The 16539-nt window shown below is 38.8% G+C and overlaps 2 protein-coding genes across 2 annotated transcripts; both read right to left on the bottom strand.

Annotated features, from left to right (window-relative positions):
• Positions 1–1362: 1362 nt before the first annotated feature.
• Positions 1363–5503, bottom strand: LOC135118367 (myrosinase 1-like). The gene is made up of 6 exons (XM_064040201.1): positions 5357–5503; positions 3871–3989; positions 2898–3568; positions 2456–2758; positions 2037–2281; positions 1363–1572 (listed from the first exon to the last, which is right to left on the bottom strand). Exons 1-6 carry the CDS (start codon positions 5377–5379, stop codon positions 1413–1415), a joined length of 1521 nt encoding a protein of 506 aa, XP_063896271.1. The 5' UTR covers positions 5380–5503; the 3' UTR covers positions 1363–1412.
• Positions 5504–7102: 1599 nt separating this feature from the next.
• On the bottom strand, positions 7103–14158 carry LOC110377078 (lactase/phlorizin hydrolase). Its single transcript, XM_064039971.1, has 12 exons — positions 13838–14158; positions 12960–13630; positions 12477–12782; positions 11916–12160; positions 11093–11257; positions 10827–10839; positions 10144–10190; positions 9625–9743; positions 8695–9365; positions 8126–8431; positions 7692–7936; positions 7103–7300 (listed from the first exon to the last, which is right to left on the bottom strand). Exons 1-12 carry the CDS (start codon positions 14025–14027, stop codon positions 7141–7143), a joined length of 3138 nt encoding a protein of 1045 aa, XP_063896041.1. The 5' UTR covers positions 14028–14158; the 3' UTR covers positions 7103–7140.
• Positions 14159–16539: the final 2381 nt, after the last annotated feature.

The following is a 16539-nucleotide window of genomic DNA, read 5'->3' as shown; positions in this document are numbered from 1 at the left end:
AATTTTGACGAAGTGCCTGTCATTTGACTTATCACCTCTAAACGACTTGTAGGAACGGCGAAAAATTTCACTCTGTTGAATTTTCCTCTCCGTTTTCCGCGTGCCGACTTTCAGTTCGTTTGGGCAGTGTTGCATGTACATATAATATTAATAATTAGTATAAAAATCCTTTTCTTTTTTCATTCGAAAGCAAAGCCACGAACTTCAAATATAAATTAGCCTTATAACTGAAAACATTCCATCCGCATGAATAAGGTTTTAAAGTTAAATAATGTAATTCGATAAAAGTAGTTATTAAAAGTAACTTCTATGTGATAGGCAGCATAGGCTAATTTTATTGATTGCCACTCAGATGAAGGAACTATATTTTATGCAGTTTTTATGTCATTCATTATATCATTGAGACTTAACTTCAGCTACAGCTGTAAACTACTTCTTACCCTTCTTCTTTATTAGTTCTTCCTCCTACTAACTATAACTTCTTCCATGATATGAAACTAAATGAGAAAGAACCTTAGCTAATCATAATATAGCTCATTTTTAATTAAATTTTATTGACCATTACCTAAGTATTTAAGTTTTTTACAGCCGATCACGCTATTCTGTGTGAGCGTTGTGCGCACCTGTAACTAACTTATTTACACAGGACTAACCATAATTGTAAACTTATATATGCGAAAGTAATTTATTGTAAATAAGTTGTTGGTGTGCCTTGTAAATAAATAAATAAAATAAAATAAATAGCGTAGTTCTCATATATTTATTTAACTACATACCGTCCTACCCCAAAGTCGTGGGTGGTTGTGAGTCATGGTGGCCTAGTGGTCAAAGAACCAACCTCTCGAGTATTTGATTCCAGATCAGGCAAGTACCAAAGCAACTTTTCTAAGTTTGTATTTACTTTCTAAGTATATCTTAGACACCAATGACTGTGTTTCGGATGGCACGTTAAACTGTAGGTCCCGGCTGTCATTCAACATCCTAGGCAGTCGTTACGAGTAGCCTGTAAGTCTGACACCAGTCTAACCAAGGGGTATTGGGTTGCCCGGGTGACTGGATTGATGGGATCAGATAGGGCAGTCGCTCCTTGTAAAGCACTGGTACTCAGCTACATCCGGTTAGACTGGAAGCCGACCCCAACGTAGTTGGGAAAAAGGCTCGGAGGATGATGATGACCGTCGTACACCAAAAACTTTTAAACGTCTGTTGAACACTTGTGTAAAAAATTACAGATTACGACGTTGAAATAACCCTTTTTTACCTTTTTTAGACAAGAGTTCAACAGATGTTTAAGTTGTTGTAGTAAGGCTGTTAGACTTCAAAATGACCGCTAAGTTATTTCTTTCAATAAAAAGCAAAGGAATCATATATACTTAATTTATTTATTAGTTAAGATCATTGTCAGTCAATCGTCAGTGTCCTGCATCGATGGTCATGGTCATGGACTCGGGCTGGTACTCGTAGTCTACATAGCGATGCTTGACGATGTGCTTGTACACGAACGCTGACTTCCGCGGCGTGCGCGTGCGAGCAGGGTCCGAGAAGTCCACGTGGTAGAGACCGAAACGCTCACTGTGGGAGAAGAAAGAGAAAAGATCATTCATCAGTCATTCCCAAAAAGTCGCAAAAAGAACTTCATTCTCCACTATTTTGTTTATTGGATTACATGAACCGTATACGTATTTCGTTACACATATTTATTGAGGATAATGACAAAGCTATTGGAAGGGAGACATTTCAGGTACCTAACAATTAAAAACACCAAAGTTGGCTAGGCATATGACGACGTTCTTAAATTGAAACCAACATCATGCCTAAAATAATCCAAGTAGATTTACTTACATAAAAAGAAACTTAAAACTAATAAAGGGTGTCGAAAAATTGGTTTTCATCGCTGTCACCCAGCAGTGTACCCAATAGGCTGGCTGCATTGCCACGTTGAATGGCAAAGCTTATACGTTGTGCGAAAAACAAAAAGACAAAAAAGGCCAACCCTTGGGTCACGAGAAGTGACAACAACAAGTAGGTTTACTTACATGTAACCTTCCATCCATTCGAAGTTATCCATGAGACTCCAGGCCATGTACCCCTTAAGATTAATTCCACTATCGAGGCAGTTGAGAAGACTCTCCATGGAAGCTCTGTAGTACGTGATCCTGTCGTCATCTATCAGATCTCTGCTCTCGTCAGTAGACCAGCCGTTTTCAGTGATGTAGAATACTGGCTTGTTGTAGATTGTGTTCAGGTGCGTTAAAGCTTTGTGGATGCTGTCAGGAGCGAGCTGGAAAATAAAAAATGCATTGTTGAGAGTTGAATTTTACACTGAAAGATATGTATTAGGGAAATATTTGAAATTAAAATAAAAAACGGATAAAGATGAGTCTCTTCGTTTTATACGAGGAACCAAATGGTTGAGAGAACAGTAAATGATTTCAATATCTTCACAAATACTTACAGTTAGCCAAGAAGATGCAGACTTCGGCCAGTCATCAGGCACATAAGAGCCAGCACCAACGTCATCCAACATAGAAGGCACAGGGTACGATTTGTGTTCAGAAGCTGATACCAAGTAAGCAGTGTAGTGGTTCACTCCGAAGAAATCTGATGCTCCTTTGGCCAAAGCCTTCTCTTCGTCAGTGAACTCAGGAAGACGAGACCAGGGGAAGCCTTGCTGAGCGCTCTTCTCTGCGATTCTCTCGGAGAGTTCGCTGGGGAAACCACCCTCGGCTGAGAAGATGGGGTGGGCGTATATTCCCCACTGAAATACAAATACAATAAAATGTCATTAGCCTGCTGAAGAGACATTGCAAATATAATCAACATGGTCAGTTATGTTTCCTAAAGATTTAGGCCAAAAAACTGATGTTGTCACAAAATATTTTAATATTTCATCTCACCTGAGCTTGCCTCATAAGTTCAGCTGCAAATTCATCTTCAGCAGTTTCAGTGGCAGGACCAAACCAGTTCACACTAATAGTGATGCCACACTCTCCTCCCTGAGCTGCCCTGAACTCCTTGTCATACAAATGGTAGGCTTTAGCATGAGCCAATACCAAGTGCTTGGCACACAAGTAAGTACCAACACCAGTCGCATTTAGAATAGGAGCTTTAGTATTTGATCCGTAACCTTCGTAACAGATCTCTCTAGGCTCGTTAAAAGTGATGAAATATTTGACCCTGTCTCCGAAATTCTCGAACACAACTCTGGCGTAATCTTCGAACCAGTCGCTGATCAGGGGATTTGTGAACCCTCCCAATTCTTGCAGTTTTTGGGGAAGATCCCAATGGTATAGTGTTACCATTGGTTCAATGTTGTATTTAAGCATTTCATTGATGTAGTTGTTGTAGAATTCAATGCCTGCTGGGTTGACTTCATTGGCCATGCCTGTAGGGAGGATTCTAGACCATGACATAGAGAACCGGTAGGCGTCTAAGCCTAATTCCCTCATCATCTCGACATCACGCTTGTAGTTGTGATAGGAGTCGGCAGCAATGTCACCGTTGCTCTGGTCTCTGATGACAGTTGGGTTTGTGTGGGTCATATAGTCCCAAATATTTTCTCCCTTGCCTGAAAATACAGAATATTACATAAGTTCTTGTCACCATAACCTTATGCCGAAAGATTACTGCTACATTCAGCTTAGCAGGAAAATGTAGTAAGAAGTTTTTGCCATTTTTGAAAAATTCTTGGTTTTAGTCTAAGGGCGCTTTTCAACTTTCAACTTGACGGCCAGCTGCGGAGCCGAAGCGGTGCGTTAAGCAAAGTATAAATTGAAAGCGCCCTAACCTTGATCCTCAAATAGAAAGCTTAGGTAAAAGCTTAAGTCAAACAAGTAAAGATTGACAATCGTTAAAATAAAATTATCTTACCATCTTCATTCCAAGCTCCTTCAATCTGGTAGGAGGCGGTAGCAGTACCGAAGAGGAAGTCATCTGGGAACCTTCTCTGATGCTTCAGGGTTGAGCCATGGCAGGCCACCGCCACCAAACTGGATTAATAAATTATAAAATTATTACTAATTTCAGAAATAACAAGAATTACATTTTCAGAAATAATATCGTCAGTACTACTAAAAGCAAGAGTCATCTCCCGAGCTTTTTTCCAACTATGTTGGGGTTGGCTGTCAGTCAAACCGGATGCGGCTGAGTACCAGTGCTTTACAAGAAACGACCGCCTGTGTGACCTCATCAACAACCTAGTTGCCCGGGTTGAGTATCTTTACAAAATTAAACCAAGGCAAAGCATAAGAGAGACAAGGCAAAGCTGAGATTAGAGATTGCCAAACTGTTGGACTTTTTAAGAGAAAAGTTAAAGAACATTATCTGTCCATTGCATCATAGTTATTTTATTTATTTATATATATATCTAGGTATATATTATTTTATTTTTGGGTATATATTATTTAGTAGGTATATATTCATTATTTACGTATTGTTTATGTAGGTATTATACAATATACAGCTGTTTTCTTCCATTTTAATTTCTGTTTCCTTTGCTTTTTTTACACACTGTCTACATCTCTTTTATTCTCTTTTTCCTTTCGCAGGTATGCTGGAAGAGATTTCTTAAGAAATAAGCATTACCTTTGTAAATTCTTTCTTTCCTGTCATCTTTCTCTATTATGTGTGTGTACAAAAATTTGTAAATAAATAAAATAAATAAAAACATAATCTGGATATTGTAAGCGGGAAATATAGGCAACACTTTGAAAGAATTTCTCCTTTGGGTCAATGGGTCATCTAAGATAACACTTACTTACAGTAGCATTAATAATTAATAAAAGCCATTTATAATATTCAATAGAAAAGAGGTAGAATTACTTGCGTTCGATAACCGAATACCTAAAAATCCAGTTTTAATAAAGTGGTTGATTTTGTCTTTTTATGCGACTTTGGAACTTTATTTATTTTGGGACTATAATACATTGTTATTATACAAACTATGTGTATACACTACTTTCTTATATGAAATAAAAATATTAATTATATCATCATCCTCCGAGCCTTTTTCCCAACCATGTTGGGGTCGGCTTCCAGTCTAACCGGATTCAGCCGAGTACCAGTGCTTTACAAGAAGCGACTGCCTATCTGACGTCCTCAATCCAATTACCCGGGCAACCCGATACGCCTTGGTTAGACTGGTGTCAGACTTACTGGCTTCTGACTACCCGTAACGACTGCCAAGGATGTTCAATGACAGCCGGGACCTACAGTTTAAAAATATCAATTATGTAATAGCATCAAAAAACTCCTCATTGCTGCCCTCCGGGAGCGTACCCAAGAGGCTCGCAGCATTTAATAAAATTGAACAAAATAGGTACTACAAGTTTCATTGAAAAATATTTTCTTAACTTACCTTAATACCGCCAGCAACTTCATTTCAGCGAACTTAATGAAGTACTAACCACTATATTTAACATACACTCATATATATTCACTCTTAGGATTGACAACTTATCTTAAATCAATCTTTTATCTATTTTATTATTATTTTACGCAATATCATGGTTATTTGTATGTTTAACGTGAGGAAAATACATGGATTAGAAAATCAGGCGGCGTCTCACTCAAATGAAAAAAAATCTTACTGTATCTATATCTAGAGGTATACTAATATTATAAAGAGGAAAAAAGTATATTTTTGTTTGTTTGTTTGTAATAGATGAACTTAAAACTACAGGGCTGATTTTAAAAAAGCTTTCACAATTATATATTCTGTACCTACGCCACTTTTCTTTCTGCCATTCGGCTAGATTTTTTTTTGAGGATTTCATAAAGAGGCCTATTTAAGTATTTATTATAAGTTATATCTTAGCTATAAATAAGATGATGACATATTTACAACCATTTGCAACACTTCGTCTGTCAAAACAACGGTGATATTTTTCTTAGGGTTCTGTTATGAAGGTTCCCAAAAGTGTACAACTTACCTTAAAGATTGCAACTTTTTGTGCAAAGATTATTTATCATTTACGTACGTTATTATACCTTATGCATTTTTATTTACATAAAACATGTACAAAAATACTGCTGTCATAGTAATCCTCCACATCACTATCGTTCAGTAACGTCCTCGCTCAGCAGCATTACTTGACGTGTTTTACAAGGAGTGACTGCCAATCTGACCTCCTCATCCCAGTTACCCGGGCTACCCAATACTTACAATAAATCCTAGGCAAGACTGTTAGTGAAACTTATTGGCTTCTAAGTACCCGTAACAACTGCCAAAAATGTTTAAATGACAGAAGTGAAAAGAATTGATGATGATGATGATTCCTTTAATTTTAACCAGGTACGGAACCCATAACAAACAGTCACCTCCCATCTAGCCGCCCCACGTCTTGAAGATTTAAGTCATACAAATACCATTTCGATAAGAAGATAGGCACATTACATCAATTTGTTTGTTTGGAAAAATTGGAGATATAATCTCGAGTGCTTTCATCAGTTTTCTTGTAGGTCCTTATCTTGATCCGACTGTCAAAATAGATCGTTATATAAGAACTGATGATTTATAAGGCTCCATCTTGCAGGTTTTGGTGTCAGTTGCAGTTGGAGAAGCCGAAGGATCTAGGTCCATGGATCTCACTTGTTTTACAATAGTAGGACTGCACCCTTTTTTGGAAATAAGAAATTTTGGTTCCTCTCTGTGTGGGTGCAAAGGGGTTGAGATTTTTATTGACTAAAGTGCATCTTTGTTCTTTCTGGAGTCCTTTGTGTTCTAGGGCTGCTAACTCTTGCAAACGATTAGGTGATACCAAATCCAACTGAGGTTAAGCAGGTATCGGGGCTGCGGGATTGTTCGCGCGAGCAACCGCGGCCCTGGGACATAAAAGGCCTACGACGGAACAAGACGGTTTTTAGTCAGTAAGACTTTGACACTCTCTCAATGCTGTTGTAACCTACAGCGGGAGGGGTCATTTGATGATTTTTCACGTCTTTAAAAAAAAGAAAGGTTAAGCAGGTATAGTAAAAGACGACCATAAATAGGCTCACGCATTTTTAGTCGCCCTTTTACTTACGTATTGAATAACGATTCTTATTTTCACAATACATAGATACGGTTTCTTAATTGAGTATGGGTGGATCTAAAGAATTACAATTATTAGTGAACAGTATTTATTTAAATAAATATTAGACTCAATGTCCTGTATCGATGGTCATGGTCATGGACTCGGGCTGGTACTCGTAGTCTACGTAGCGATGCTTGACGATGTGCTTGTACACGAACGCTGACTTCCTAGGTGTGCGCATGCGCGCTGGGTCCGAGAAGTCCACTCGATATAAGCCGAAACGCTCGCTGCAAAAGAGAGATGAAATTGTTAAAACATAATCTTGAAAAGTCGTGGTGGCTTAAAGGTCAAAGCACTATACTCCCAAGAATGTCTAGCTTCCGAGTCTATTGAGTACTAATGTTACTGTATATATACATTCTGTCTAATTATATCTTGGCTACCAATGACTGAGTAAAGGTGAGGGAAAACATCTTTAGGTAATAACGTCGTTGTAAGCAAGCGTGGTGATTAATGTCCTTTCCTTCTCTACTTGAAAACAGGCTTGAGTTAAAAATGAATAGTTTGATGATTATGATCGATTGAACCAAAAAGTTCTCAGCATCAGCTACAATAGATGACTTAAAAGCTTGACTCATAATTTATTCCATATAGGAATCAAAAGATACTAAAACTTACTTGTAACCCTGATTCCATTCAAAGTTATCCATGAGACTCCAGGCCATATAACCCTTCACGTTAATCCCACTATCGAGGCAGTTGAGCAGACTCTCCATGGAAGCTCTGTAGTACGCGATCCTGTCATCATCAATCAGATCTCTGTCTTCGTACATAGACCAGCCATTTTCTGTGATGTAGAAGACTGGCTTGTTGTACTTTTTGTCGAGGTAGGAAAGAGCTTGGAAGATGCTGTCTGGTGCAAGCTGGAAGCAAAAGAAAGAAATGTAGGTAAAAAAATGATTAGGATAATGATGAGAGAAAATTAAGAGGTTAGACTTCAGACATTATCACCAACTAACTGGTCAATTCGATATTTGATACTACGGATGTTGGCAATCGTAGATCCTATATATCCCACCATACTTTTAATATAGAACCCATGAAGAACTTACAACCAACCAAGCAGAAGCTGATGCCGGCCAGTCATCAGCGTAGAATTGTCCAGCATCCACGTCATCCAACAGAGAAGGTACAGGATGTATCTCTTTATGTTCAGTCGCTGATACCAAGTGGCCAGTATAATGATTCACACCAAAGAAGTCGAAAGTCCCTCTGACGAAAGCCTTCTCTTCTTCAGAGAATTCCGGCAGACGAGAACGGGCGAAGCCTTGCTGGACACTCTTTTCTGCAATCCTTTCTGACAGTTCTTTAGGGAAACCTCCTTCAGTTGAGAAGATGGGGTGTACGTATATTCCAAACTGAAAATGAATAGTAAAATATGGTGTGATTAACCCATTACATGGCAGCTTACGTTTATTATTTGTAACTACCCGCACACTGCAGCCTAAACATTTGAGAGACAGTTGTCCTGAACTTGGTAGAATTTTTTTGAGAAAATCGTGAATTCATTCAAATTTTTCAGTCGGTCTGATACCGGCCAAATGCCTGATCGTTGATACGTATTTACGGAGTACCAAGTAAAAGTTTGTAGAGTACCCTAAAGGGTAAAGTTTCATCTTACCTCTCCCTGCCTCATAAGTTCAGCAGCAATTTCATCTTCAGCACTTTCAGTGGCTGGAGTAAACCAGTTCACGCTAATAGTGATGCCGCACTGTCCTCCTTGCGTAGCCCTGAACTCCTTGTCGTACAAATGGTAGGCTCTAGCGTGAGCAATCAGCAGGTTCTTGGCACACAGATAGGTACCAACACCAGTGGCATTTAAAATAGGAGCTTTAGTGTCGGATCCATACCCTTCGAAGCAGATCTCTCTAGGCTCGTTAAAGGTGATGAACATCTTGACCCTGTCTCCGAAATTCTCGAACACAACCCTTGCGTAGTCCTCAAACCATTCGCCCATGAGAGGGCTCGAGAAACCTCCGAGTTCCTGCAGCTTTTGGGGCAGATCCCAATGGTATAGGGTAATCATAGGAGTGATGTTGTATTTCACCATTTCGTTGATGAGGTTGTTGTAGTATTCAATGCCTGCTGGGTTGACTTGGTTAGCTAATCCTGTAGGGAGGATTCTGGACCAGGAAAGTGAGAATCTGTAGGCGTCCAAGCCTAGTTCCCTCATCATCTCGACATCACGCTTGTAGTTGTGATAGGAGTCGGCAGCGATGTCGCCGTTGTCCTGGTTTTTAATGACAGTTGGATTGTTGTGGGTCAAGTAGTCCCAGATATTCTCTCCCTTGCCTGAAAAGATGATGAAAAAATACATCAGATATTTTATCAAAATTATTTATCTATAAAAGATGCAGATATATCTACGCCTAATCTTGACACAAACGCACATTATTTCAGCCTCCAACGAATCTTCATCAATTTTGCTATTCTTCATTAACTACTGATGAAAATTGTAACCTACCAGCCATATTATATAAGTTCAACTACAGGCTGTCCTGTTCTTATATTGAATTATCCTTATGACATTATATAATAAAAATCATCTTACCATCCTCATTCCAAGCACCTTCGATCTGGTAAGCAGCAGTAGCAGTACCGAAGAGGAAGTCATCTGGGAACCTTCTCTGATGCTTCAGGGTTGAGCCATGGCAGGCTACCACCGCCAAACTGGAATCAAAGGTATGAAAATTTTTAAATATCCCGTAGAAACTATGTATTGAAGATCAATATCAAAGCAAACATAGATTTCTTAAGAAAATGTTAAAGGTTTTTATCATCATGAAAGAAGAATGTGATATACGGTCACACATAGGTTCTCTAGATTCAACTGTGGGTCATCTAGATATTAGCTTTTTGACATAGCAACAATATGGCCATATGATGATCCTAATTCAAAAGGCTATAGGTATGCCGTTTAGTAGAAATGAAGAACGTTAATAGAGTTTAACGTTGCCATGGTACACAAAGGGTTCCAGAAGGAACGTAAGAAAGTGGTTAGTTACAAAATGCACTAAAAAAATTGAAGTACGTAGGTACTTATACGTATAAGAAAAAGATTGTTTCATACCTTAAGATCACCAGCAGCCTCATTTCGAAGATAATAATGACGGACAACTAACCAGTGTACTTAACGTACGGGAGTATATATCTCGGATTGATACACAGTTATCTTAAAATCAATCTTTTATCTGTTTTACGTCTTTCATGAAACATCCGTTGACTTGCCAAAACTTAGCTTTTTCTAGGGCAGAAAACTGTTTGTTTATAGAGTGTCTTTGTGGTTTTCATTTATCTTTCCTAACATTAATCATGGATTTCCGCAAAGTAACACCTGGTTCCATAATTTGTTTTTGCTTTCGTGGCAATGTCTCCTAGATTTATTAGGGCTCTGGTTTGATGGTTGTCTAACCCTGTCCTGTCCTATCAAATATTTGTTAAACATTTAATTTTTACATGTTCGGAACCTGTACCAAGTGTACCTGTGTAGTAACTGTGTAGGTAATTTAGTCCCTTTGCAACTTCAAAATTATGCAAGTCATACAACAATGTTTTTGAGATAAAACATATAAGATGTTTAATCTCAAGTTTTATCTTGTTTCACGTGTCGAAATAGATAGTTACATATCATCCGACTGTTTTAAAGATGTCCTCTTATGGGTGCGCTCAGTAACAGTCAAGGTAGAATATCACATACCGCGGTCAGCACGTGGGTTGTAGATCATTGTGTTACAAGTCTTACAAGAGACTTACAGCGAGATAAGTTCTTTGCAGTGAAAAGGGAAACACATACAGTTATACACCTTCCATTAGCGGTTTCACTTGCGTCTTTTGAGAACTACCCAGTGTAACTACATTCCAAACAAAGAAACAAACTCTGCAGTTTTATAATACCGTATATTAATATATGTAGATTCTGACCTCCATAGACTTAAAATATTTAATTCTACGTACAATTAAACTAACACTACAAATGTGTTGCAATAATTTACTAAATAAATATCAGTTCAGATCAAAACGTCCGTGAATGTCCTGTATCGATGGTCATGGTCATGGACTCGGGCTGGTACTCGTAGTCTACGTAGCGATGCTTGACGATGTGCTTGTACACGAACGCTGACTTCCTAGGTGTGCGCGTGCGCATAGGGTCAGAGAAGTCCACGTGGTAGAGACCGAAGCGTTCTCTGGGGAAGAAATGGGCTATATGAGTTAATTATACCATCTATATGTAAATAGTTGTTGACTGTTGTATGTTTAGTAAGCCTGAAAACAAAAGACAAACATAAATCACTAACAGCCAGTTTCTTCATCAAAAGTTAAAGTCAAAGTAATGTCTAAAGTAAAAGTAAAGGTCAAATTCGTTTTTTCAAGGCTAAAGTGACAGCAAAACTAATAGAAAAAACTAATTTGACCGTAACTTTTGCTTTAGACATTACTTTGACTTTTACTTTGGCTTTTACTTTTGATGAAGAAACTGGCTGTAAGTTTGGTTACCAACATAAACGTCAGTTTTCATAAAACAACTTTGGACTAAAACCTTCAATTTTTCAAAGACAACAGCTTTTTAAGAGGGGATTATGTTGTCGTTGAACTTGGGTCTCTCAGTTGGGCCCTAATAGTTTCAGGGGATTATGTTATGTCCATTGCTCAAGCCTGTCGTGAACGGTCTAATAAAACTGAAGGTGTAGTAGTGGGAGTGATTATAAAAGTTTTATATATTCTGTCTTCCTTCAGTTTCATCCAGGAGTACTTAGAAATGGACCATCCGATATGGCCATGTTTAAGAAGGATTACCTCCAATACACAATAGACTAGATGATGCTAAATAACTTCAATACTCACGTATAACCCTGCATCCATTCATAGTTATCCATGAGACTCCAAGCCATATACCCTTTGACGTTCACTCCATCTTCCATGGCATCTAACACATTGTCCAAGGCAGCTCTGTAGTAGGTGATCCTGTCATCATCAACCAGTCCTGCATCAGGGTAGGTAGACCAACCGTTCTCGGTGACGTAGAAGACTGGACTGTTGTATTTGGCTTTGAGATGGGTTAAGGAGTTGTAAAGACTGTTTGGCGCCATCTGCAACAGATTGTAGATTTTTATTAGTTCATTACTCATATTGTGGAAAAGTTTGATAAAAAAACTTCATCATCAGCGTTTTTAACGGCCCATTACTGAGCACCGGCCTCCTCGCGACATAGAGGAGAATTGAGCTAGGTATAGTAAGAACAATTAATTGTGTATTTTAGTGTGCACTTTGACATATCAAAAAATGATTACGATTATGATTATTGTCAGGCTAGCAGATGAAACCCATTTCATAACTGAACTAATACAAATATAAAACTAACTAAATAACTTCACTATTGAAACAAAAATCAAAACTTTTACTTACCCTTAGCCAAAATGAAGCTGACTTAGGCCAACTGTCAAGCATATACGAGCCGACATCCATATCGTCTAACAGAGAAGGCACAGGATTTACCCACTTGTGCTGAGTTGCGGAAACCAGGTAGGTTGTATAATGGTTCACTCCAAAGAAATCTGAAGCTCCTCTGACGAAAGCCTTCTCTTCTTCAGAGAACTCAGGGAGGCGGGAGTGACGGTAGCCCTGCTTAGCACTTTTGTCAGCAATTTTCTGAGCCAACTCTGCAGGGAAACCCCCTTCGGATGAGAAGATGGGATGGGCGTATAAGCCCCACTGTAAGAAGGAGAAAAACAAAGAAACATTTAGAAAATAAAATTATATGCTTCCAGCTATGAGTATGTGTTTAGTGATTATTCTTTTCTAGTTACTTTCGTTCTCCTACAAGTCTACTTCCCGATTAAACATTTTCATATTCAGGAATATCTCAGAGCAATAAAAAAAAACTCATACCTCCCCTTGTCTCATGATTTCAGCAGCCATTTTATCCTCCTCAGAATCAGTAGCTGGACCAAACCAGTTAACGCTAATAGTGATACCGCACTGTCCTCCTTGAGTTGCCCTGAACTCCTTGTCGTACAAATGGTAGGCTTTAGCATGAGCCATCACCAAGTTCTTCGCACATAAGTAAGTGGCTAAAGCCGTAGAGTTCAGGATAGGAGCCTTTGTATTGGACCCATAGCCTTCAAAACAAACTTCTCTTGGCTCGTTGAAAGTGATGAAGATTTTAACCCTGTCTCCGAAATTCTCGAACACAACCCTTGCGTAGTCTTCGAACCACTCGCTGATTAAAGCGTTGGTGAATCCTCCTAACTCTTGGAGCTTTTGAGGAAGATCCCAATGGTACAGAGTCACTATTGGTGTGATATTATACTTAAGCATTTCATTGATGTAGTTGTTGTAGAACTTAATGCCAGCGGGGTTGACTTCGTTGTCCATGCCTGTAGGCAAGATACGGGCCCAGGAGATTGAGAATCTGTAGGCGTCCAAGCCTAGTTCCCTCATCATCTCGACATCACGCTTGTAGTTGTGATAGGAGTCGCCAGCGATGTCGCCATTGCTCTTGTCTTTGATAACATTTGGGTGGGTGTGTGTCATGTAATCCCAAATGTTTTCGCCTTTTCCTATGAAGCATATAGCATACATTTGAAAGATCTAATCATTGTGAGTGATGCAAAAATTAACCGGCGGTAGCACTAGCCTTTCTCCATAAGAAATGGGTGAGGATAGGACCCTAACCATGACAATTTTATCGACACGCCTCTTGGTATGTAGGTATGTACCTTCATGAAAAAAACCGATTGATACAGGTTCTAAAACGTATGGCTTACCATCTTCATTCCAAGCTCCTTCAATCTGGTAAGCAGCAGTAGCAGTACCGAAGAGGAAGTCATCTGGGAACCTTCTCTTATCCCTCAAAGTCGAGCCATCACGAATGATCACCACCAAACACAAACTACATGAAAACAAAAACAAAACACTGATGAGTATCTTCCGTGAGAAGCACTGTGACACACACATTCGTGTTTCTTCTGGTCTACTAGTTTTATGTAGCAAACAGTGACATAAATTGGGTGCGAATATGTGTAAAATGCCCGCGAAATGGCAACTTTGGCGCGCGAAGTGGACTCTAAGACCGATTTATTTGCACACTGGTTAATATGAACGACTGTTAAATGTACTAATATAAATAAATGATAATAAACATATATTTATCTTATTACACACCTAATAACCAATAACAACTTCATCACGCGGAATCAGAGCTAAGATTAATTAATGAACCCTTTATCAACATTCGTTTAATGAGCGGAATTGACGAGCACGTTTTAAATACCCACTTAAAACAATTTGTCATTCTGTCAGAGATACGTAAATCAGCTGGATTCATTATCGTAATGAATGAGATTAACCTCCCCACTCATAGACATTTAATGGTTAGGTACTTGAGCCATTCCTTAGTGAAGGATTTGTATGACATTCCGTCACTAAGGAGTGACTTAAGGAATCATTAAATGTCTCTGAGTGGGGAGGTAAGTATTTGTTTGTTTGTTTCGCTTGTACGATAAAATGGGTGATTGAGAAGTTAATAAATTAGAGATGTTCTATGCTACTTATTAACTTGTTTACACGAGATGCTGGAGTAACTTTTAGTTGGCCGACAGTTTGCTCAGGCTCATAAATCAGTATGGAAATGAATGGTTGTACCTTCGCTCATAACAAATATTTGACTGTATCAGACCGACTGAAAATTTTTGAATGACGTCACAATTTTCTTTAAAAAAACCATTTTGCAGTTTGCCAGTCCCTATCGGACTGGGTCTGTATACAAAGTACTGATATGCAGGGAAAAATTGGTGGTTAATACTTATATATGTAGGTCTATGCTGGTAGAAGACACTACTAAGAAACTATTAGTTAGTGTGGAATGCGGAGACAATTGCAAAACTGTAAATATACCTATAGCTCAAACAAATCCATTGTATAAGAATAATAGTCAATATTTACTAACTGAGAATAAACCTTTTCTTAGTTTATTATAACATACAAACTATGACACGTGTGTACTTATTGTACCTATCAATAATCTTCTTATCGAGTGAGCTGCAGGTTTAATCACCTAACAAGCCCTGGTGTCAGAGTTTTCCTAAATCCAGCCGGCCTCTGACGTGGAATTGTAATAACGACTGCTATTGAGTAGCATTCGAAGGTAGGTACACTCCCAGGTACGGGGGTGTAAAACAGAACTTCACAAAAACTCCGGGCTGCTTTCTAAAACTAAAACCCACAAAGCGATTTCGGCCTTTCCAGGGAATCGAATCTCTGACCTCCCCAACCCAGTTACCCGGGCAACCCAATACCCCTTGGTTAGACTGGTGTCAGACTTACTGGCTTCTGACTACCCGTAACGACGCGGGACCTACATTTTAACGTGCCATCCGAAACGCAGTCAGTCGTGTGTCTAAGAAATACTTAGAAAGTACATACAAACTTAGAAAAGTTGCATTGGTACTTGCCTGACCTGGAATCGAACCCCGCGCCGTCATATTTGATAGGTTGGTTTGCCCACTAGGCCACCACGACTTTTATGATGCAGGAAATCAACAATATAAGGTTATGATAACCTTATTCAGATGATACCGATCATTATCATTGAAGATCAAGGGAAGATGCTTATGCGTCATAATACCCACGTCATGGCTACTTCAGCGTAGATAAGATGCTGAAATGAAGCCTGTATATCTTGCTTATCAGTTTAGCTATCCTTGACACGTGTCAAAGCTTAAGGAAACCACGTTTAAGGAAACTTATTATAAAAATCATTTACCTTTGTACCTAATACTTTCATCTCCCGAATTTTTTTCCAACAATGTTGGGGTTTGCTTCCAGTTTTACCGCATGCAGCTAACTACCAGTGCAATAGATAGATAAGACGGCTCTGCCTATCAAAGTAAAAACGCATAGTAGAAGTAGGCTAGTATTAAGCAGTTTTTCACGTCAAAATTTCAAAAGGACTGCAACCCCATAAGGCCCCCTTTTACCACTTATGCCCGTTTTCACCAACAATCTCTTAACGTTTCCCTAACTAAGTGTCACTTATAATAAGGGCTCCCCCAAAAATAAAGGTGATAAAGGACACTTAAACGTTAGTGAAAACGAAATTCGTATTAAGTGTTCCCTAAATGCTCTTAGGGGATACGTAAATTTAGGCATTTGTTGGTGAAAACGGGCATTAGTAGTGTTATGGCCGGAAAACAAACTTCCCAGTTCTGAAGTCTATTGTACGGTAGACCGCACATCAGTGGTAACTGTCATGCACCTTAACTCAATAGTAATAAGTACGATTTTCCTATAAAACTGTTACCACTGACCTGAAGTTGACTGTACATCTGAATTTTGCATTGTGACACAGATTACATACTGATACTACTGATAATACATTTTTTGTGTTTCTATGACTTGAAAAATGTCTACACTCTACGAAATGTCAAACAGTCAGGATTAGCACCCCAAAATTATCCCTTTATGAGTT

The sequence above is a fragment of the Helicoverpa armigera genome, chromosome 21 (assembly GCF_030705265.1).
Source record: "Helicoverpa armigera isolate CAAS_96S chromosome 21, ASM3070526v1, whole genome shotgun sequence".
NCBI lineage: Eukaryota > Metazoa > Arthropoda > Insecta > Lepidoptera > Noctuidae > Helicoverpa > Helicoverpa armigera.
The sequence above is the reverse complement of the archived record's forward strand: the minus strand, read 5'-3'. Positions and strand labels throughout refer to the sequence as shown.

Excerpts from the sequence above, each read along its gene's own strand:
- LOC135118367 (XM_064040201.1), bottom strand. The coding sequence starts at position 5,379 with ATGAAGTTGCTGGCGGTATTAAG. Across the intron at positions 3,990-5,356 it reads AAGTTGCTGGCGGTATTAAG|TTTGGTGGCGGTGGCCTGCC; the intron begins GTAAGTTAAGAA and ends TTATTAATCCAG. Across the intron at positions 2,282-2,455 it reads CTGCATCTTCTTGGCTAACT|CTCGCTCCTGACAGCATCCA; the intron begins GTAAGTATTTGT and ends TTTATTTTCCAG.
- LOC110377078 (XM_064039971.1), bottom strand. The coding sequence starts at position 14,027 with ATGTGTGTGTCACAGTGCTTCTCACGGAAGATACTCATCAGTGTTTTG. Across the intron at positions 9,366-9,624 it reads AGGTGCTTGGAATGAGGATG|GCAAGGGAGAGAATATCTGG; the intron begins GTAAGATGATTT and ends TCATCTTTTCAG. Across the intron at positions 8,432-8,694 it reads AACTTATGAGGCAGGGAGAG|TTTGGAATATACGTACACCC; the intron begins GTAAGATGAAAC and ends ATTCATTTTCAG.